This window comes from Rhodnius prolixus, unplaced genomic scaffold, assembly GCF_049639745.1.
Source record: "Rhodnius prolixus isolate KJV_2025 unplaced genomic scaffold, Rpr scaffold_16, whole genome shotgun sequence".
NCBI lineage: Eukaryota > Metazoa > Arthropoda > Insecta > Hemiptera > Reduviidae > Rhodnius > Rhodnius prolixus.
Genome location: NW_027411616.1, coordinates 3718313 through 3742098, shown reverse-complemented (window position 1 = coordinate 3742098; position 23786 = coordinate 3718313). Strand labels below are relative to the sequence as shown.

General features: G+C 33.1%; 1 protein-coding gene across 2 annotated transcripts; it reads right to left on the bottom strand.

Moving 5' to 3' along the window:
- Positions 1–1720: 1720 nt before the first annotated feature.
- Positions 1721–23786, bottom strand: DCP2 (decapping mRNA 2). 2 transcript variants are annotated; one of them, XM_074134429.1, is made up of 7 exons: positions 23647–23786; positions 23484–23559; positions 16898–17057; positions 9769–9987; positions 8114–8379; positions 6755–6887; positions 1721–2601 (listed from the first exon to the last, which is right to left on the bottom strand). In XM_074134429.1, exons 2-7 carry the CDS (start codon positions 23486–23488, stop codon positions 2272–2274), a joined length of 1113 nt encoding a protein of 370 aa, XP_073990530.1. In that variant the 5' UTR covers positions 23489–23559; positions 23647–23786; the 3' UTR covers positions 1721–2271. The 2 variants fall into 2 exon arrangements, with proteins under 2 accessions (XP_073990530.1, XP_073990529.1); XM_074134428.1 differs by lacking the exons at positions 23484–23559; positions 23647–23786 and adding an exon at positions 17880–18042.

The window sequence follows — 23786 nt, the reverse complement described above, 5'->3', positions numbered from 1 at the left end:
AAAATCACGGATAAAATGAAAAACTGTTGTCACAAAATAAATTACACGGAAAAATGTTCCAAATAAACGAGATAGACCTACCTGTAAATTATCTGATGTTTAATAAAAAGCCAAAAGAATATTACAGGAGACGTTTAGGAGAAAATAGTCATTTTAAAAAACTGAAAAAATGACTCAGTAAAGACACACTTCTAGAGCCTGATTTTGACCAGTACTTTATTGTCAGTGAAGGCCAGCCACTGACTCTTCCTAATTCTCACTTATGTTACTTGTAGCAGTGATTATATACGCACACACACAGGGATAGGACCCTGCACACATACAGGATAGCTAAAGTAACGATAGCCAATCTTACCATTAATTAGAATAGATTTACTGGATAAATTATTTAATGTAAGTTACATCAATTACGGCAGGGCCGCAGACGAGAAAACTCGCAGGTTAGCAAGAGGCAACCCAAGTTTTTCAAAGCAGTTAGACCTTATCTCACTTCCAGCAAGTCCCAACTCAGAATGACAAAATAATAAATAAAATCCTTTTACAAATAAAATACACAGCTATAAAAATAAACATAGAAACTATTTCCACGGCCCTGTTACATCAGAATGAGAAAATCAAACGAGAAATATTCCAATACGAGCAAATCAGAAATTATAAAGGAAATTGTAACAGAGATTGCAATAGGAAAATTTTTGAATGCTCGCAACTCAGCTATCCAACTCACTGGGGTTGGAAAAAAGCAAGGGATGAAGAAAAATTAGGCGGTAGGGTGTACTTAGTAAAGAAAATAGAGGGGATTGACTGTGGAGGCGGTATATCGATTAGTTACTAAAGGCAGGATCAGATAATTTTGAACTTCATCAACAACCTGACCGAACGCGCCAAGGAAAAGAAGACGCGAAAATGGCCCAAAATGACAGGGCGGAATCAGCTATTGAATCGGTCGGGGCGGCAATTCAGTAAAGACTCATGGATGAAGGATGGAGGTGAAATTTATAGGGTTGGTGTGTAATGTACTTACTAACTAAATAAATTCTGCCATGTGAGATAATCACATGTTTGAGTTGAGATGTAAAAAAATAAATAATTGCTCAAAATGATTCTGAAGATGATTTCTGTAACATTAGTGGAATTATTACAGTAGGTTTAAATGTTCTGAACTTAGTTCACTTTGTACTTTGTAGAAAAGCTTTAAAATTGTCGCCTAAGTTTTTTCGTACAAAGCTGTTGAAGAGAGTGATGAAAGAGTTAAAAGTAGGTATCATCAGGCTACTGATATTTTTTGCTACCAGAATACAACAGATATCCATTTTTCTGAAATAAATATTAGCAAACTTGTGTGAAGAACTTACCAAGATTGTTATGAGAGAAAACCTTCTTTAGATGGAAAACCTCTAGATCAAAGACTGAATGTTGCTGAGTTTAGTAGCACTAAGGTAGTCCACAGACCTCTGATACAATGGTCTCAAAAGAACTAATGTTTAGTGCAGGAAGCAGGCCACTGCTTGCTTTGATATTTCACTCATTTTCCACTGAAAACGCTTGACTTATTGGTTGATGACTTCTAGTGGACCAATCGTGCTTTCAAGCTGAACGTAGATTATTTGAATGTAGGTAAATAAAGTATTAACAATGAATTTGGCTTCCAAATAAGAATTTAGTGTCATATAAACTAGTAAATTTACTCTCATCATTCTTCAAGGTAAAAAAATAAAAAACATAACTAAACAAGAATGTATTAAATTAATTGTAAGTCAAATCATTTAAGAAAACAATAATTTATATAATTTCCAAAAATAGGAATAGAATTTTTATAACTTATCACAAAATTTGATTAGAGATCGTTGTACATTAATTTCATATGGTAATATTTACCAATCTAAATGAATTGACAGAACGAGGTGGATTGGTGATTTTGGAATGGATTTCGGAAAAAAATGTATATTTCATTTAAAGTCCTATTCTAAAAATATTCGGTAGCATACTACAATTCTATTACAATAATAAATGCGTTAATATTAAATTTAAAATTAACAAAAGCCGATATACCATGTTTTAGAAATACCAAAAATAGACAAAAAAATTCTTCTAACTTAACATAAAATTTAATTAGAGATCGGTGCACATTAATTTCATACGTTAATTTTCACCAATCTTGATGAATTCACACAGCGAAGCGGATTGGTGATGTTGGAATGGATTTTGGAAAAAAAGTATATTTCCTTTAAAATCCTACTATATTAAATGTCCGTGCAGCATTCGGCAATTCTATTATAATAAAAATGCGTCAATATTAAATTTAAAGTTAACAAAAGCTGATATACCATGTTTAAGAAAGGAATCGCTTAATTTAATTGGCTGGAATGGTAAAGGTTTGTTTGGAACCTCAGGTATTTTGTTCACAGTCAAAGGCGTTAGAGTTTCAGGGCTTATAACGGTTGAAGAAGCAGGTACTTCAACAAACGATGAATTTTCATCATGATTGATTGTTTTATTGCTAGAATCATTGAAGGATAGTTCACTTGATATCTTCTTTTCTCGAACATGAAAAGATTGCTTGCTTTTCATGGCTAAACTTAGTGCCTCCATGCTCTGTGTCACCTGTAAAGATGAAAACCTCTAAAATTCATCATAAAAAGTTCCTGTGTGAAACTGTTGCTCATTTCGTCTTTCTACAAAATATTAATTTTTAAAATATTTTAATGCAATGTATAACAACACAATGAATAGTTTCTCTAAATAAACAAGTACCCAGGACTTCTTTTACCAAGTACCAACCAGAGCCACTATAAAGGTTCTTGAATCTTGCCTCAATAAGACTTTTTTTACATCGGAGAGAATAGGAATAAACGAAATCAAGATGAGTCCCGCATGTTAAATTACGTAGAAAGACCATTCCATTAAAAGAAAACACTTCACAAAACATTAAACAAAAAAATGGGAAAAAATGAGAAACGATTTCAAATAAAACCCAGGCTTTTTTGAACAGGTTGAATTTACGAGCTGAAGTATGAAGAAATGTACGGTACTTGCAATTAAAGTACTTTGTCATTTAAACAACTCTTATACTTAACTTTTTAAACTGTAAGTTTTAGTTAATAATTTTAGAAGAAGCCTTACTAACAAGGGACAAACTGTCCTCCTAAAGTATGTAATGGAATATAACTGCTGACGTTATAGTCATGACATCTATTATTCTTGCAGTCTGGGAACTGAAAAATTCTGTTGAAAATTTAATGCAGTAAAATTACTTTAATGATACCTACAGTTATAAAATTTCCAAACATAGATTTTTTGGTTTTTAACATATTGCTGGCTCCACATTACAAGGTTGTATGTTACATTTTCAGTATCAAAGTTGTATGATGAAACATATTTAATTAAATCTAATCTAAATAAGGCGAAATAGGGATTATTCAGTTTTGTTTTTTAGTTTACACAGTACTTGTAACACTTGTTTAGTAGTAACGGTTACTCAATTTTGCAGCGCTAACTAACTTATCTAAAAATAGTAGAATAAAAATTAAAAAAATGATTTTCTCTAAACCTGCCTCTGGTCACATAGAACCTTGTAATATTGAGCCAGCGATATGTTAAAAACCAAAAAATCTATGTTTGGAAATTTTATAACTGTAGGTATCATTAAAGTAATTTTACTGCATTAAATTTTCAACAGAATTTTTCAGTTCCCAGACTGCAAGAATAATAGATGTCATTACTATAACGTCAGCACTTTCAACACTCCTGGTCATATTTCCAATAGTATTTAGAAAATATTCCTTTAAAGGAGGTAAAAATACTGCTGACTTTTAACATAAGTAAAACAAACACCTTATAAAAAAAAAAAAATCGAATAGCTAAAAATTCACAAACAAGAAAGAATAAAATGAATAAAAATTTTTTAAAAGTAAAACAGTAAAACGTAATTATTATTTCAAGATTGTCATTAACTAAAATATATTGTTTTAATTTTTGAAACATTACAATATTAAATATTAAACAACACATAAACTGTTTCTTTAGTCACTTATACAACACAGTAAATAAGTACCCTAGATTTTTAAGAAAAATTAAAAACGTTTATTTAAAGGTTTTGTAAATATATCACCTATTTAAATTTGGGTGTCTATATAATGTACTTTATACCTCATTTTGCGTATTTTAATACCTAACTTCCATATGATTCAATGTTTTCTGTTCTAGAATCTTCACTGCTTTTATGTTGCTCTGGTTGTCTTCATACAACGGTCTCAGAAACAATATCTAAATCGTACAGTACTTTCTTATTCCGTAAAGCCTCTGTAACGGCTTCACACAGTATTTTTAAGTACTTATCTATATTTTTCTTCTCATTTTTTGTTTTTTCTATCTCTTTTCTTTCTCCCTAATAACCTAATTTTTAACAAAATCTAAATTCAGATTCTCTATTGTTTTCAGAGCTGTCACTATACTGTCATATCGCTCAGCACAGATAATAATAAAAGTATACTCAGAACCTTTTCTTACACTGTCAGTTCTTAAAATATTCTTTCCAACGCCACACAATGGCATATCATACTCATATTTTTATTATATTTCAGATCATTTAGTTGTTTTCTCAGAAATGTCTACTTCTAACTCCTTTTTTACGAAAAACGTCTTTTAAGTTTTATTAATAATAAGCTGTTAATTTATACTTCAAATATTCTCGATGGCTACTGCTTAACTTCGCTATCATAATGCTTGAGCCTTCGGCCTTCCTTTTTTTATTTTGTTCATTGTTCAAAGATCAAAGCCTCTAAAACGTCAGCAACACCTACATCCAGAATGCTTCTTATTCGGAATTTCAATGTATTAAAGTCATTCCCGGGAAAGAGCATAACATTAGATTTTTCTATCATTATTTTCTATATTTCAAAACGATTTTTTTAATTTAGTTTCAAAACACTTAATTTCTACGTGACTAACCTCACTCTTCACCACGACCACAACATCCCCTTCGTACACCAACTCCCCAAGATTAATATCAAAAATACTGCTCCCCCCACTTGCTCCAATCCTCTTGTACTGTCTCTCGCCTCCTCTGACAATCCTTCTAACAATCCACCTCGCAGACTGAATCGCCAGTGGCCCCGCGACTTCCTTGAGGTCTGAAGACCTAAAGATCATTATATCCCGGAGAGAGTGCTACCACTGGGTAGTTTCTCTCCTCCTGCTCTTCACATACCAATTAATCTTGTACTTCCTGATTTACTTATTGTTTATATGTATACACAGATAGTAGATAGCTTTATAAATTTTAAAAAAAAAAACTAATTTCTTATAACTTCGATTGTTTAAGCAGAGCAACCGCGGATATTTGGAACACACTTTTTTATAACTAGGATTTTTTGAACCACGTTTTTTTTATACCACAGATTTTTGGAAAATCACACTCTGCTTCCACTGTTAAATGTAAATTGAGATGAGGTTGTTACTAAAAGGGGTCACTAATCATTCACTTAAGCACAAAGAGAAATTGGCTTTTTATTTAGTACACTCAATTCACAATCTTTTAGTACAGTCATCTTAGCGTCATCCCTTTAATATACTTAACAATCGGAAAATATCAACTATTCAATAATCTTTGTTGCCTAGAATTATATATTTTCAATAAAAGATATTATTAAAATAAAAAAATCAATTCTTTACTAATGTTAAGCTCATAAGCCTTAAGTACCCTGAGAAGAAAATTTTTCAACTTTTTTAAACTTTTGTTTTCTGAATTAGACAAACCGTTCTTCTGAATCTGTTGGTCATATCTGAAAATGCAAAAACGCCTGATTACATGCAGGCGGCCCGCAGAATACGTCAGAATAAACTCAACTTTGCGAAGAGATTAGCTGAGTGTTAAGTGAATAATGGATTCCAAAGCGGAGATCATGAGTTCGAATCCAGCTGCTGGCTCTTAGATTTTCTCTTCCCATGACTTCCTTACAGCTCACAGTGCGGTGATGGACTGTGTGGTCTGTAACAAGAGAACACTGTTCGGGGTCGGCAGTGCACTGGAAAAAGCTCCGGGCGCCAATAACTTCAGATGTTGACGCGCCTTAAATAAAAATAATAATTAAAAAACCACTTCGTAGTCGCTAGAATCTCTCATGTGTCACTTGACCCACATGGTGTCCAGTGCGGAATAATAACTATCGCATTGTTTTTGGTGTTCAACACGTTAACCTACGCATTTTCATGTTGCTTAAACAGATACGACAAAGGACACATCACCTTAGCTGTGACAACGTAAAAAATATTATAATTGTTAATAGCATAAGCCCAGAAGATGATCTAGACCCTAAAATTACTCCTTGGTTTGAAATTGGAAATATTCTTCCTTCCTACACGTTTTCTTCAAATTTTTGAACAGTTACTAAAAAATAAATGTTAGGGGCTTCAATATAATAGGCTCCTCACAATAAAACGACACAGTTGAAACAAAACTGAACTGGCGATGTCTGTGCCCAGTAAATCTTCAAATACAAAAAAAAAATCAGGAAATTAGCACTTTTAGCGACACAATTGTATTCAATTTCAGAATTTAGGCCGCGATTTATTAAATGGTCCCAGAATCTTACTGCAATAATCAAGGGGCACAAGCATACAGAGGAGAGCCAAATCCTGGGGGAAACTCTAATTCGAAAAAACCGGCATAAGCAGAACGAGAAAATAAAAACAAAATCTTCTGCAGAGCTGAAGGAAAAATTGTTGATGTACAAGTTTGTTTTATTTTCACGCTTACCTTACAGTAGCTTGTGTAACTTGATGACTCTTTATAAATATAGGTTTCTAAATCCCCACAAGACTTAAATCTTGGTCGCCTATATCTCCTGACAATTTTCTTGTCATGTTCAAATATCCATTGACGTAGGCGTCTACAAAAAAAAAAAATAATAATAATAAAAATAACATGGTAAGGAGCCATGAAATCAAGCAATTGCAAAATATTCCTGAATTGACAAGATATATACTGAATCAATTGAAGATCAGCTTCCATATCAGTAGAAATGAAGGTTCGAGAGTTTTTTAAGATATCCGCCGCTCACACAAACACACACACGCAAATACAATTCTATTTTAGAAACCATACCTAGCTTACAGATACTTCTCGTTGCGTAAACTTTTCGATACTAACTCGCTTCCTTCCAGCTCAGAGCCGGTCGTATTTCAAATGGAGAGTTTTCCATTCAGGGACTTTAAAATGTTCCAATAAAATTTCGGGTCCCACTGCTCATGTAGCCCGTGATAGGCTGTGGAATTCAGAAACGCTTTATTCCTTCATAGTCCTGCCTTCCTACTTCCAGTCATGCCTCCTTTAATCCTTACATACTAGCCTTTCGATAAAAATTGAAATGGAAACATTAAGTTCACGGATATCAGTTCAAAAAATAATTGGAAACTCCTCAATGATCTTATTTGAACCATTGCCACGATTTGATATCAACGTATGTTGGAGTAAAAACATGGCTGGCATTCTTTCTAAGGAAAGACACAGTAATTTCGTTTTGATACAAAACTTTTTGTGGTAAAACACCAGTCTCTCAAAGAACAGTTAAGAAATGAAAAAAAAGTAATTTCGTTGGAGAACACTACCAGAGCTGAGGCAGAAATGGTTCTTCTGAGCTACTAAGGTAGAAGAGGTTTTGGTGCCGGACATTATGGGTTCTTATGAAAATAGGTTTTCTCAAGAGTAATTGTATGTGGATGAAAAGATAAAGAGAAGGTATTTAAGCAAAGGTACTTTCTACCGGGAAAAATAGGATGAGGCATTTTTCTAGTACCTTCTTAGTTCAGAAATTTATAAAATCAAGAAATGAGCTTTAATAGTTGAAAATCTGTTTTGACGCCGCAATCATAATACATCTCCACAATTACAAGTCTTTAGCAAACTAGGTTGTTTTCCATAAAAACGTTCAAATCTCTAAACAGTGATTTCTGCTTTAGGTATTTTAAAATGTCATGCCTACCTGTGAACAGGATATCATGCCAAAACGGAATTAAGTCAATAAGATGTCCTCCTTCAGACAACAGATTTTTGGCCCCACACACAAATTTAGGTTTCGTCAAATAAATAAGGAAAACAAAAGCAGTGCTGCATTACCTAACAAATGGAGACACCATAAAAAATGAAGCTGCTCCCAAAGTACTCTTCCATTTTACAGCCGCATCTTTTCTTGTTGCAGGCAGATCTGTTACTGGAAACCAGTTAATCGCTTTGATCTCATTGCGTGTTTTTGGAGCAAATACTATAGTCCGACTTACACCAGGTACTACATATAATCTGACTAGTTGGTCGTTTATTTGGGCCTCAATAAATTCTTTAGGATCTATCAATCTTGCTATGCTAAACCCAGTTTCCTCATATACCTAGAAATGACATTAAACAACATTCTATCAATCAAGTTGCATTTTTCGAAATACCAAATCAAAAGGTTGTACTTAGTTGTGCCACAAAAATTCATACAAATTTCGAGAATTACAATGAAGGTGCGGGAACAAGGAACCTGTAACATCTCGTCAGAAGATAGGCAACTTCAGTTCTCAGATTATTGAAACGCTTCCATTCTCTGGATATGTTAAACTTATTTTTCATAGTATGTACTAATATTTAACGCTAGACACCCTCTTTTAGCGACCGTTCCCTTTAGGATGCCTCATTAAATCCATTCCACAAATTAACATTAAAGTTATAACCTTTACCAGGTCAGAAGTAACCTTTTCAAGAAACAAAAACGTTCCAAATGGCTGTAAGAGTACATAAAAAAAATTAAGTCTGATGATTTATCTCGAAACTTATTAAAGCGTCCCGGAAATGGTACTTACCGGAAAATCATAGGTCAGACACTACTTACTTCTTCTAATAAGCAGATTAGATATTCTAACAGTTTTGCAAACGATCTTTCACAGAACAACTTTTACTTCCAAAATGATAAGGAGGACCTTGCTCATAGCTCTAGAGTAGCAAACGAATTTTTGGCAGGGGAATAAGTAAACATCATCTGAGTTCTGTTTCAATTTAATCAGGTGAGCTTTCTCTTAATTATCTGTCTTTATGGAAGGACCAGGTAGATTTGTTCACCATCACTTAAAATTAGCTAAGTTTACAACTTCTAAGTGGAAATTCACACATTTAGAAGATGGGTTTGGAAATTGTGATTTAGCCGCGATTAAAGCACGGAGCTACGTCAACATTTCTAAAATGGAGTAGGAATGCTAATGTTTGAGGAAGAGTAATAAAGTTACAATGTTTTGGGGCGTAAGACATGCTGGAATCGAAGATAATGGGCTTATTATCTCCAAGAGGAGCTCAAAACGGGGAGGAAATCAAGAAAAAGTTGCTGATAATGCAAAAAATTGGTTGAACAAATGTTCACAGTTCCCCTACGGTGCATTACAGACTCAGAGGATACAGAAGAACGAAGAAGGAGGACTTCGAAAGTGAACGACTTGTTTGCAATGTGGGTAGATGAAGATTACTCCTACAAATCTCTGTGTCTGCATCAGTCACAGAGGCCTGGTTGGATACGCTAAGGAGCAACCATATCCCCTTAACCTATCGGATCATAAGATTCCTTAGGAAACTAATCTCGGATGTAGTGTTGCAGGAATAACTCCTCTCATTTTGACAGCACTATGAACATGTTTTTTATTATACTTAACTGTACTAAGCATTAATATGTATTTTAATTTATACAATTTATCTATCTGAAAATCTTTAACTATATTTCTAAAAGTGTAAGCACTAGAGCTACTTACTTCTCTTATGGCACACTGACATGGAAGTTCATCTTTATTAATTTTGCCTTTAGGAAATCCCCACGACGATTTAGAACAGTAACTTTGTACCAAAAGTACATGTGTCATATTTTCATCTAAAAGTATAGCTCCAAATGTTGGAACCGAAAATTTATAGCCTTTCCATTGATCTATGATGCCAGCAACATTGCAGGCATAAGGTTGTAAATATGGAATGTGCTGAAAAAACATACAATTTTTTAATAAAAGAAAAGTTTAAATTTGATTCAATATTATGTGGCTCAGTGCTATTTTAAGCTTTTAATAGAAGACTTCCACCAAAACCCCTTAACAATCCACTTTTAGCCCATGGCTCAGCACATTTAAAAGTCTAGCTGCGTAAAAAACATTTAATGCTTCTGTACTTTACTAAGTTTATCCATCGTTCCATCAAGTAAGTTCATCAGATTATTTTAAACCTATAAGTAAATCTCCTCAACAAAACTTATAGTTTCAAGTTAGGTATACAAGATTATTAAACGACAAAAGATACACAAAGCAGTCAGCACCCAACGTCTTGTATGAAAAAGCTCAAACCGTTGTTCTATAAAGGACTGAGAGTAGAATACAAAAAAACATTCTTATTTGGGCGTTCTTTTTTCTGCAAGTGGGAAATTTAAAGGCTTCTTTTTGCATAAGCAACAGTAGCTAGCGCTAAGGTAAAAGAAATGTTAAGAAAGAGTAAATCTAATAGCTGGGAAACTAAAATGACTTTGCTGGATGCGCTTGTAACAGTAAATACCTTTTTATTGTTGCATAGTTTGGGTGCTAGGATATTTAAATTCTTTAGAAACAGCACAAAGTAAATTTTTAAAACATTTATTCCACTGGCCTCGATGCACGCCTCACTATATGTTAAGGTTGGAGAGATCCGTTACGTTTAATTTTTTTAAGGGTTGTTAATTACTGGAGTAAGTTACTTTCTTTTCCAGAAGACCGACTGCTAAAGCTATGCTTTTTAGCGCTATGTTCCTTAGATGACGGAGAAAAGTTTAATCAAGAATACAATTGGGTGACGATTGTAAGATCTTGAGCGGAAGCATTAGGTGGCCCTTATTTATTCTGTAAATTGGATTTTAATTATATTGAGAAGAATAAAAGGAATATTATAGATAAATTTACAAAAATTCACTAAGTAGCGATATTAACCGGGTATTAAATTCCAAATTTAGTTGCATCTATAGATCTATAGAAGACTTTAATTATTACCAGCATCAGTCTTATTTGCAGTACCGCCTTAATATTAAAAAGTCGAAAGTTGATGGCAAGTTAAGGCTTGCAGGTTATAATATATGAAAACTATTTTTTAACGGTTCTGCCCTTACTTTCATGTCAGACCAAGATTGCCCGCTTTGTCAAAAACTAATCATCATCACTTACATCATTTGCTTTTATATTGCTCGAGTAATTCTATTTCACGCCAAAAATTTCTAGAAAACTATTTTATACTTGCCAACAGTGAAACAAAATTAAAATATTTGCAGTGTTGAGAAATTAAACTCCTTGTTTTTGTTTGTTCTTGATTCAATAGAAATGTTTAAAGAAGCTAAATTTTTATAATAACAGAATATTAAAACTGTCCGGTAGGACAGTTGTATAAGGGTTGACTATCAAAAACTGCACGAAAAAGTGTAACGTTGAAAAACACCCAAATTTGACAATTTTTTTCTATTTTTCTATAAAAGATAAAATTCCCAAATTTTCTTTAAATCTTACTCCAAACCATCCTTTATAACTGTAATTTTTTTGCAACCACCCAGATCTCATAGGTTTCGAGAAAAAAGTTGCCGAAAATGAGCAAAAACGGCTTTTTCAAAAAATGTTCTTGTTCTTGTTCTTGTTGTTCTTGTTACCTTTTTTGTAAACAACGCAGCGCCTAAACGCGCGAACCGATTTTCATGAATGAGGTGTCATTCGATTCGGAATTTTATGTAGATGTGCCTTTTGGGGGTCTCGGCCCTGTACATCGAATGGGAGAGGAGATAGCCCCCTTTATGTAAGGCCCCCTCCAAAATTATTATTACTAATTACTCTGTAAATCTTGGCCCGATTTTGATAAAATTTGGTAGGATGATAGGGTTAGGGCTCCCCTACGTAACATTAAAGCGGCGATCTGCTCTTACACTTGTTAAGGGGAAGTATAGCAATCGTTGCAAATTATCGACACGTGAACCGATTTTCATGAATGAAGTGTCATTCGAATCGAAATTTTGTACAGATTTGTACTTTAAAAGTCTCGACGCTATGCCTCATAAGGAGGGGAGTTCGCCCCACCCAAATAAGGCCCTTTCTAAAACTATTATTACCAATAATTCTACAAAGCTTAGTCCGATTTTGATAAAATTTATCACGAAGAAGTGATTAAAGCTCCTCTACGTGGCTGTGAAGTGCCATCATGCTCTTACACCTACTAAGAGGAAGTACTGCAATCGTTAAAATTATCACTGAGTGAACCGATTTACACCAATGAATTGTCGTTCGATTCCAAATCTTTGCCTTTTAGGGAGAAGTACTGTAATCGCAGTTTATTTTTCTTGCTCCTCTTAAAAGGAAGTACTGAAATCGCAGTTTAATTTTGCTATTTACGTACAAATACCTTCCTATTTTATTCAAAACGCTTTCTCAAAAAAATGGTTATTGAGGATGGTTTGGGGACCGTAACTATAACCATTCTTTAAAAAGATCTCTCCAGTGGTAGTTACGGTTCCGATTTAACACCTTATCAGGTTATAATGATAGAATAGCTTATTCCAAATTTTAAAAAAATCTGTAAAGCAGATATGTAACTTTGCAAAATAAACAAAAAGAAAAATCTATCCAAAGGGTACAAAAATCTCCTTAACAAAAACTTACAGTTTAAAAAGTTAAGTATAAGGGTTGATTAAACGCCAAAAGGTACACAAATCAGCAAGTACCCAACATTTCATTAATACTTCATTGATATTATTTAGGTAATTTTACCGCATTAATTTTCATTAATATTTTTTAAGAATTTATTAGATGTCACATACCCTTATGCTGGCCAGTTCATTCATAATAGTTATAATTGTGATAAAATGTATACTATATCTTTGAATAAATAGGTACTTTAATGCGGTAAAATTACTTAAATAATATCAATGAAGTATTAATGAAATGTTGGGTACTTGCTGATTTGTGTACCTTTTGGCGTTTAATCAACCCTTATACTTAACTTTTTAAACTGTAAGTTTTTGTTAAGGAGATAGTATTTAGATTGTAATGCACTACATTATTTATGCTTTGTAAATGTACTTTAAGTTTGTTCTTTTAGTATGCAATTAAATGGAATTACTTATTTTGATAAGTGTGCTTTTATTATTTTTTTTTATTTGAATTTTTTTGCTTCGTTTTTGTGTATCAGACTCAAATATTGTACAAGATATTTTTTTAACGATAAAATATATGTCTATGTCTATGCCATTAGAGTTATTTTAGACTTTAGTTGTTTTTTATATGGACATGTCAAAAAATCAATTTTACGGCACTGGAAATTTTAAAAAACAAATGTTTAAGATTAAGTACGGGTTTTCTAAGCAGTACTCCAATCAACGTTTTATTTGCAGCATTCCTCTAAGAAACAGAATCCAAATTCTGTCAGTCAAATATGTAATGAAATTAATGAGTAGACATGGAAAATTATATTCTGGAATATGCAATTTAAACGAAAAAGTGCTGACACATGCCTTCTAGAGGAAAAAATGATGCATCTATTTTCGTCGACTATTTTCCAAATATTTCACATTTTAATGACATTGTATTGTGATGTCATTATATAATGACATCTTACCCGTATATACCCGTAGTCAGTTGAATGTGGTATAATATTAATTAAATTAGCGAGCACATTACTTTTTTAAAGAGTTGAATAAGAAATTACACTGCGATTACTACACTTCATTTTAAAGGAGTGAGACTAAAAAACGGTGCCATTTTATGATTTCCATTAAGAAGGATAAGACAAATTATAGTGCGATTACATTTCTTCTTCTAACGAGGAAAGAGAGAAATTACACTGCAAATAAAGCACTTAACGGTAAGGGAAATTTAGCTGTAAAAACAGTACTTTCCCATAAGAAACTAAGAAAAATTAAACTGCGAATATGGCACAATTGAAATATTCCCCTTAGTAGGTGTAAGAGCAGAAAGCAACTCAATCACGAACTTTATTCGAGGTTTTTACAAAAAAAAAATGTACATATAATATAGTTCAAAATTATTGTCTACGGGGTCAATCCCCAAACAAAATTTTTACGATGAGTATAGTTCTAAAGAAAAGGGTAGAATATAAAATAAATTGAAAGTTCAGCTTAAAAGATAAAACTAAAAGATAAATCTTGGTTTTAAGGAAAAGATAATAATAAATATAATAGTTTAAACCTTTGATTTATAAATAACATTAATTTTTTAGAATAATTAATTTGCATGAACACTAATTAAATATTAAATTTGTTTAAATTTTGCCCCACACTTCTAGACAAACCTAGATAAATTTTGTTAGCTGAGAAAGAAAAAAGTTAAAGATTAGTTTATGCTATACTATTTTCTAAGTTTTATTTTTACTATTTGATACATAAATATTTATTATTATTATTTTAATTCTCATATTAAAGTAATTAAGTTAATCCATGAAGAATTAAAGCTCTTAATTTAAGTGCGTTACTCACATAGGTACAAATTAATTTTAGAGCAGTTTCTGTGTTAGGATTCAGAACTTGTACCTCCCGTTCTCCTCGTTCTTAAAGTTATAAAATTCTCTCATTAGTTGATACATGGGGCATGTGAAAAAATAACATTAAAGTCTTCTTTTTCATTTAACTGGCAAAGTTTGCATTGCATTTGGGGATTAATACCATAAACAGTATCTTAGTGTGATTTTAATGAAATACTTGCTAGAAGTGCGGAGTTGTGCTATTAATCTGGTGTAGGAGGCAGGTTGGTTGAGTGCTAACTAGGGTTGAATCGTCAGGTCAGAATTACCATATATATTAAACGGCAATATGGACTAAAAGTGAAATTGAATAAATAATTTTGGTTCTGGTATCTGTCTAAAATTTGGGGTATGATAGTTTTTAAATAAACACTATCCTCAACAAAAATTATTTCAGCAAAATCAATTTCATTTATTAATTCTTTTAACTGTAGAACCCAATCGTATTTTGAGTTTGAGCAACTGACTATTGTAGACCTTAGTTTTTGAAAACAGATTTCGGGTACTATAATTTGCCATTTGTAAGGTGGTGCGCCAACTTGCCTACAGGTTGTCTGCTCCTAAACAGTTGGCAGAACTGTATAAAAGAAGGAGAGAGCACAACCCGGGCGTCGTGGGCCCCCGTCTATCAAGTGAGCATCATGTCAGCCCATTTACACCGGAGTAGGCCCTGTCCTATGTCCCGTGTGAGACTGTAATATAAGTTTAGTGGCTATTCTCCCCTTGTGTCGTCCTCAGTCAATGTGTAATATGACTGCCAGTGCTTTAATTGTAGAGATAATGCACAGTGTCCGTCTAAGGCTAAGTCCGAAGACATGTCAAATTGTGTAAGTATTAATCTGTGGTTTAATTGCAAGATATATTGTAATGCAAAGCCAAGCAAGTGCTAATTGTAACTGCATGTCTAATTAGAAAGGGACAAAACTCTGTCATTAAATTAAATTATTCTTTTCTGGTCTAGACCTCCTTGTGTTTTATAGTATTGAATTTGATTGTAAATATAAGAGTATTTTACTGTGAAAATCTTTTGGTATTTCTGAGGGTTGTTGGCTCCCGTACCTCTTTAAATTTCCCTACTAATATTAACTATTAGTTTAAATATTGCTTAGGGAAGGGATTAGCTATGCGGTTAGCGTACTGGACTCCCACGCGGAGGTCCCGGGTTCGAATCCAGCTGCTCACCCTTAGATTTTCTCTTCCTAGGAGCTTCTTACAGCTCACTGTCCGGTGATGGACAGTGTTGTCTGTAACGAGAGACACTGTCCGGAGGCCGGCAGTGCACTGAAAAAAGCTCCGGGCGCCAATAACCTTAGATGTTGACGCGCCTTAAATCATAAAAAAAAAAATTGCTTTGTCTGCCCTCACAATTTATTATTTCAAAAAGAAAAGAAGGCAGTATTCCTTTCAGTCAGCTCTCCCAATTTATATAATTTTAATATTTCTTCAATATTATTACTGCCCTCTTACACTATTTCCCACTAAATAGCTATTTCAAATCTTTTCAGGTTCGAATCCAGCTGCTGGCTGCTGACCTTTAGATTTCCTCTTCCTAGGAACTTCATGCAGCTCACTGTCCGGTGATGGGACAGTATTGTCTCTAACGAGAAATCAGGCAAAAACTGTTGGCCACGCTTGTACTAGAGTCCAGAAATATTTTCACTTTCTCTTACTCTTCATAAGAAGGGCGTGGATAACTTCCTTCCTCATTACTAGATAGTATTATGGATTTTCGACTAGAGTTTTCATCTGAAATAATTGTATCGAGGTTCTCTAAACAAGAAAAAAAGGTTTTAAAAATTGGTCTGTGTGTCTAACATAACTCACTAACGGAACATCGTAGAAAGTACAAATTTGATTCTATTCCTTTATATAAAACATTTTCACGCAAAAATTCGATTAAGGAACTTTCGGGGGAGATAGGTTTCAGGCAATGAGGACATTTTACTTAAAACCTTTTTCTAGAAAACGTTATTTGAGCGAGGTTCTTAAAACATGGTAAAGTTAAGTTTATCAAATGTGTTAGCACTTTTTATTTCTGAAATAATCTGTCCTATTTCAGAATGCCTAAAAAAAATACTTCATCGAATGAAGCGTTGCTCGAATAAGCATAGAATTACTTCGACATAAATCATTTGAAATCTGATTTCACTAAGCAGAATTTACTTCAAATTTGGGTACGAATTGGTTAAAGTTAACTCTTTGCGAAAAGAGTTTTATGCTACAGTACATGTCAAAACGAATCAGAAAAATTGGTTTCATATTTATCCTAGGATGTGTACAACACTGAATACCACAATTGAACGGAAAATCTACATTTATTGGTTCGGCACTTAACAATATCTTAAAATTAATCTATCTTACCCTAAATATTTGAAAGGCAAACTCTTTAATGCCACACGTCTTCTTATCCCTCAGGCCTCTTGTATAAAAGTCAAGGTAAAACCAATGTGCAAGTTCAATTTGAAAACATAATCTTATAATATCATTCCTCTCTTCCTCAGGCACATTGATAATGAATCGGCTGAATCAGAAATAAAAAATAAATCAGTAAGAGAATTTAACTTTAATAAATAACCCAAGATCTATGAAGAAAGTATCTACGGTGGCCGATCATAATTGGCAGGAAAAAGTTGCTCACTGAAAAGAAAACTTTAATTCGAATTAGACAATGTAGGAAAAAATTAAAATGAGCCCATTAAATTCGTTCTGGCTTTATCAAATTAAATTAATGATATTTTCATACTTACTTCACTGGAGTTAATAGTTTATTTCCGTATACTTGACTTTTAAGCAAATCCAGAAAAATATGGAAAAATGCATGGAGTGAAACTATCCTGAATAATAACAATGGCTAATCTGCACGTACAGAAGGCCAGAAGAAAACAAAAAAGGGAAACTATACTCAGAAGAAAATGTTTACTGGAAAACTAAATTTAGATGCGGTACCATTCAAAATTAATAACTAAAAATAAACATTTCGGGTATCCGAAAGCAAGCCATTAAAATTTAAACGAATTAGGTATGTTAGCAGTAAAGATTTCGGAAATTACTCGTTGACCTTTCATTTTCTGTTCTTTCATATATATAAAGTACATTTATACTATTTTAACGACTGATTGTTTTAACTTTATGCTGTGCTCTGTTTACAATGACTCTGTGCTGATGAAACTATATTATAAAATTGATTGGTTGCTTTACATAATTTTATTAAATCACACTATTATTTTTAATAAATTAATAATTTTAATCTCACGAATGAATATCATTGGGTCTACTCTTTTGATAAGTCCCTGCCTGAAATCTTTTTTTTTTAAACATGAATTTAATTAATCTGTCTCAATACCTGCACAAATCGTCTAATATTTCCGAAGATATAACACTAGTTGTTACTACTGTTAAATGTGGATTTGTAGTAGAAGTACTGTCCCGGAATTCCATTACTTTGACGCCGTTACCTCAACAAGTATTTTTAACTAGGGGTAAACTAAAAGAACCTTCCTAACCTTCTCCTTTTGTGCACTTCGAGCCTAAGGTTGTAAATTTTATTTAGAATAGCTGTAAAAAAAAGCACTTTTCCCTAAAAATTTTCTAGATATTTCTTTTAAATAAAAAGATTTCAGTAACAATACTAAATATTTAGTTCACTGATAGACATTAAAATGTTGAAAAAATTAAGTAAAAAATCTGCAGCAATAGCATATTTATCCTGTAAAGGATACTAGGAATCTAAAATTTGAGCAATTAAGGTTTATAGAAAAAAAATAAACAAACCAACTATGGCATAAATCTGGACTGATAAGTACAATTTGAAGAAATGCTCGAAACACTGTTGTGTACGTTCATCCCCCCCCCCCAAGATAAACATTTTTAAATAATTTTTAGGTCAACTGTTCATATAACTGTTATCGTTGTATCGTATGTAAATTGTGAATGTTCAACTATTCCAAATAATTTGGATTATCTAAACTTGCATGCAATAGTAGAAGAAATGAAGGAGAATAAAGCTCCAGGCGAAGATGAAATTTCTGCTGAGTTGCAGAAGGCTGGAGGAATGGAATTAATCAAAAAAGTGTATGAGTTGATGTTAGAAATATGTATTAAGGAAGAAATGCCTGCAGAATGGAAAATAGGTTTTAATTATACCAATTTACAAAAAAGGAGAGTGTAGGAAATGCAGTAATTATAGGCCGATCATGTTGCTGAACCTCCTCTATAAAATTCTCACTATAATGATCACCAAAAGAATTACACCAAGAACTGAGAGCCTGCTAGGAGAGTATCAATGTGGCTTTCGATGGAACCGTTCAACTTTAGATCTATGCATTAGACTCTTCACACTACGAATGGTGCAAGAAAAATGCTATGAATGGAATGTAGATCTTTACCAGATATATATTGATTTCAAGCAGGCATATGACAGCGTGAATAGGATACAGCTAATGAACTGTTTGAAGGACTTTTGATATTCCTGTAAGTTGAGGAATCAGGTGAGAATGCTATTGTCAGGAAGTCAAGCAAAGGTCCTATAGCAATGAAATAAATCACGGCCTTTTGAAAATAAAGTTGGTCTTCGTCAAGGTGATCCGTTGTCTCCCGTGTTGTTCAGCGTTGTGCTCGAGGCGGCAGTAAGGAAAATCTCCACTAGCACAGATGGAGTTATTTATAACAGGTTGGTACAATTAATGGCCTATGCGGACGATGTGGCCTTGATTGGAAGAAACCAGAATGTCTTATGTAGCGCATTTCAAGAACTGAAAGCGGGAGCAGCCGAATTGGGAGTGTAGATTAATTTCGACAAAATGGAATATGTGGTCTCCAGTAGAAGACCAAATAGGCAAAACGCTCTAACTGTAGATGAATACACCTTCAAGAGCAAGAACCAGTTTAAATACCTAAGTACAATAATCACTGCAAAAAATGAAGTGTCTCAGGAGATTGGAGCAAGGTTGATGGCAGGAAATACGTAGGTGCTATGCAGCACTTCACAATGTTTTAAAAAACAAGACAGTTTTGAGAGAAATCAAGATAAATATTTACAAAAACATAATAAGACCTGTAGTGAACTTTGCAGCAAAAACCTAGGTTTTAACGAAAGAGCAGGAGAAAAGACTAAGTACCTGGGAAAGAAAGGTTTTAAGAAAAGTATATAGTCCCGTGAGAAGTGGTGACGGATGGAAAATGAGTTCCAACTCAGAACTGAAGGAGCTGTACCGTAAACCAGATATAGTGGGAATGGTAAAAGCCAGTAGACTGAGGTGGATTGGGCATGTAGATGTCACTTTCAGAATATGTGACAATTTCTTAAGTTCGCCTGCCCACTTAGGACAATATTACTTGAGAGACAAGCAAAGACTTTTCAAGCTTAGGCATTAGTGAGTTGCAGTTTAGTGGTCTGTACAAGATTGATTGAGCCGAATTTTTAAGATTCTTCTTCAATCTTAAGAAGGGTCACTCAGGTGATAGAAGATAGAGGGGTAGGCCGAGAATGAGAACGAGAATGGGACGAGAATGAGATGTGGAGGAGGATGTCCGCAGACTAGGTATTAGGAGATAGCGAGTCTCAATTAGTATCAAATATAAATCCCAATTAACAGTTAAATATGGAATTCCACTTAACCAATTTTTCTATAATTGTTTCGAGATTATGTTTTGAGTCGGATCGACTTGTGTAAAAACCCTAGCTTATACCCGACTATTTGCAGTGGTTCACAACTATGCCTTTTCTCTAAATTTATACTTCTAGCCTATAGGTTTTTTATTTTTATTTCTCGAAATCGAACTGCGATTCGAAGGAAATAATCAATTAATCATAAATACTCCTTAACAAAAACTTACAGTTTAAAATGTTAAGTATAAGGGTTGATTAAACGCCAAAAGGTACACAAATCAGCAAGCACCCAACATTTCATTAATTCTTCATTAATATTTAAGTAATTTTACTGCATTAATATTTTTTAGAATTTATTAGATGTCACAGAACCTTATGCCGGCCATTTTCGTCTACAAAATATATGCTCAAGTAGCACTGTAGATTGACTGTAATATCTAGTTATTTATAATAATCAACCTGTTAATTACAGGCTAAAAAGAAAAACGTTATAAAAAATAAAATAAAATTATGAGGCTAAAAAATTAAAAACCTTATTTAAAAAATGCTTACACCAACATACATCAATGACTTTGTTTATTATATTAATTTATTTTTATTTTTAAATAAAAATCGTCGGTTTAAGTTCATTCTTCGATTAAAGTAATTGTCATTTTATGTAGTAGTCAAACGTTTATAATAATAGGTAATAATTATCTGGCTTTATCGCAAATAATATAGTTTTCTTCAATTACATTCTCCATCTAGGTGTTCTTCCCACAATGTTGTATATATGTAATATAAAGTAAATAAGATATGCATATATTTAGGTCAGCTAATTATTCCAGTATTTTACTATAAGTAAAATTAGGGGGACTAAATTAAATTACAATTGAGAAATCAATAATTGTTGAATAATCTACTTGTTATAACTATGTGTTATTTGTGCTCACGAATACTTCGGTAAGACGAATTCAAGACAGTAGCCGACTCTAACTTTGTCTTTTTCTACTTTAACATGCATGTACGTATATGTGATTTATCATAATTATAACAAAAAAATATTATGAATGAAGTGGCCAGCATAAGGGTCTGTGACATCTAATAAATTCTAAAAAATATTAATGAATATTAATGCAGTAAAATTACTTAAATATTAATGAAGTATTAATGAAATGTTGGGTACTCGCTGATTTGTGTACCTTTTGGCGTTTAATCAACCCTTATACTTAACATTTTAAACTGTAAGTTTTTGTTAAGGAGATTTTTGTACCTTTTGGATAGATTTTCCTTTTTGTTTATTTTACAAAGTTACATATCTTCTTTACAGATTTTTTTAAAATTCGGAATAAACAATTCTATCATTATAATCTGATAAGGTGTTAAGTCGGAACCGTAACTACCACTGGAGAGATCTTTTTAAAGAATGATTATAGTTGCGGTCCCCCAAACCATACTCAATAACTAATTTTTTTTGAAAAAGCGTTTTGAATAACATTGGAAGGTATTTGTACGTAAATAGCAAAATTAAACTGCGATTTCAGTACTTCCTTTTAAGAGGAGTAAGAAAAATAAACTGCGATTGCAGTACTTCTAGGCAAAGAGGCAAAGATTTTTTAATCGAACGACAATTCATTGATTTAAATCGGTTCACTCATTGATAATTTAAACGATTGCAGTACTTCCTCTTAGTAGGTGCAAGCGCATGATAGCACTTCACAGCCACGTAGAGGAGCTTTAACCACTAATTCGAGCTGAATTTTATCAAAAGCGTTATAGAAATATTGGTAATAATAGTTTTAGAAAGGGCCTTACTTGGGTGGGACAAACTCCCCTCCTTATGAGGCACAGCGTCGAGACTTTTAAAGTGCAAATCTGTACAAAATTCCGAATCGAATGACACCTCATTCATGAAAATCGGTTCACGCGTTTAGCCGCTACGTTGTTTACAAAAAAAATTAACAAGGAGAAGAAGAAGAAGATTTTTTGAAAAAGCCGTTTTTGCTCATTTTCGGCAACTTTTTTCTCGAAACCTATTAGATCTGGGTTGTTGCAAAAAAAATACAGTCATAAAGGAGGATTTGCCCTTTATTTTAAAGAAAATTTGGGAATTTTATCTTTTATAGAAAAAGAGAAAAAAATTGTCAAAGTTGGGTGTTTTTCAACGTTACGCTTTTTCGTGCAGTTTTTGATGATCAACCCTTATACAACTGTCCTACCGGACAGTTTTAATTACCTATATTTTTCGTTAAGACACAATAAATAAATTGCATATGAAATATTAAGAAGAATTTTAGAGTAAGTGCATCAAGAAAACAAAAGGGTTGAACTAATAAAAATGTAAAAAGAAACAGCAATATTCTGGACTAGGCTATCGTATGCATAAAAAAAACTATGTCTTTGCAGAATGCATCCACAAAATTGGACTGAGAGAGGCCAAAAACTGTTTCACTTTAAAAAGTAACAAAAAGAGCAAGAGGAAAGATCTCCGCGAAAATGACTAGAATGGCTGAGAATTTTAGAAAAAAAAACTGACTCTAAGTGGCCATATGATAAGGGAAATCACCATACAAGTTTTAAAAAAATAATAGTTTCTGAGGTTTTCTCAAATCACATTCAACCAATTCTCTTAAACTTAAAATACAAATTGCAACTTTATAAGGTTTCTCGTCACAGGAAACTGACCTGTACAGGATAATAGGAATCCAAAATTTGAGTGTAGACTTCCTGACTCGATCTCGAAATTTTATTACTAACCCAATACTCCTTGCACCAAATTCTAATGTTTTAAAACTACTTCGAGCGCTAATAGATGTCTCTTTCAGAATATGTGACAATTTTTTAAGTTCGCCTGCCCTCTTAGGACAATATTACTTGAGAGGCAACCAAAGACTTTTCAAGCTTAGGCATTCGTGAGTTGCAGTTTAGTGGCCTGTACAAGATCGATTGAGCCGAATTTTTAAGATTCATCTTCAATCTTAATCATTTATTGATGAAATTCAATCATATTTTGCATAAGCGATCTCAATGGAGACCGGCTTAATTTTAAAATTAATTATCGTGGAAAATTTTGTGAGTTCGTAAGAAAAACGATTTTCAGTAATTAAAAAGCTGGCTTGCTGTACAAAAACTCTAAATTGGACTAGAGAATTGACTTTGGAGATGTCTTCCTGCTTTGTTTACCCTTGGCTTACGGGAGTCTACCAGGGGGGAGGGAGCACATATTTTCTTCTAGTTTTCAGCAGGCAAAGAATACCCTGGAATCCCCCTTGGATATTTTCAATTAAAGTTAGAAAAAACTAGTTTCAATACAAACGTTTTGATATCATTTTTCAATTTATAATGCTTGAAAACAGATACCTCATTTAATAGGTGAATCTTCGCACATGCTGTGAAAATATTTACTTTGCCACCGGTTGTCAGAAGAGGCTCTTTCCTAAAACCAGTCAACAAATAACTCATCAGTGGTGCTCAAATCTTGCACAAAATAAAATTTAAGCAACACATATTAAGATAAGCTTACCAAGTTGGGTAATACGTAATAATCATCAATAATCAGATGATTTATAAATTTAAGAAAAGGAAAGAATAAATTACTCAATGATGTAATTGTTATCAAACGAGAATATAGTAAATGTCAGCCAGGCGACCTTCAACATTGCA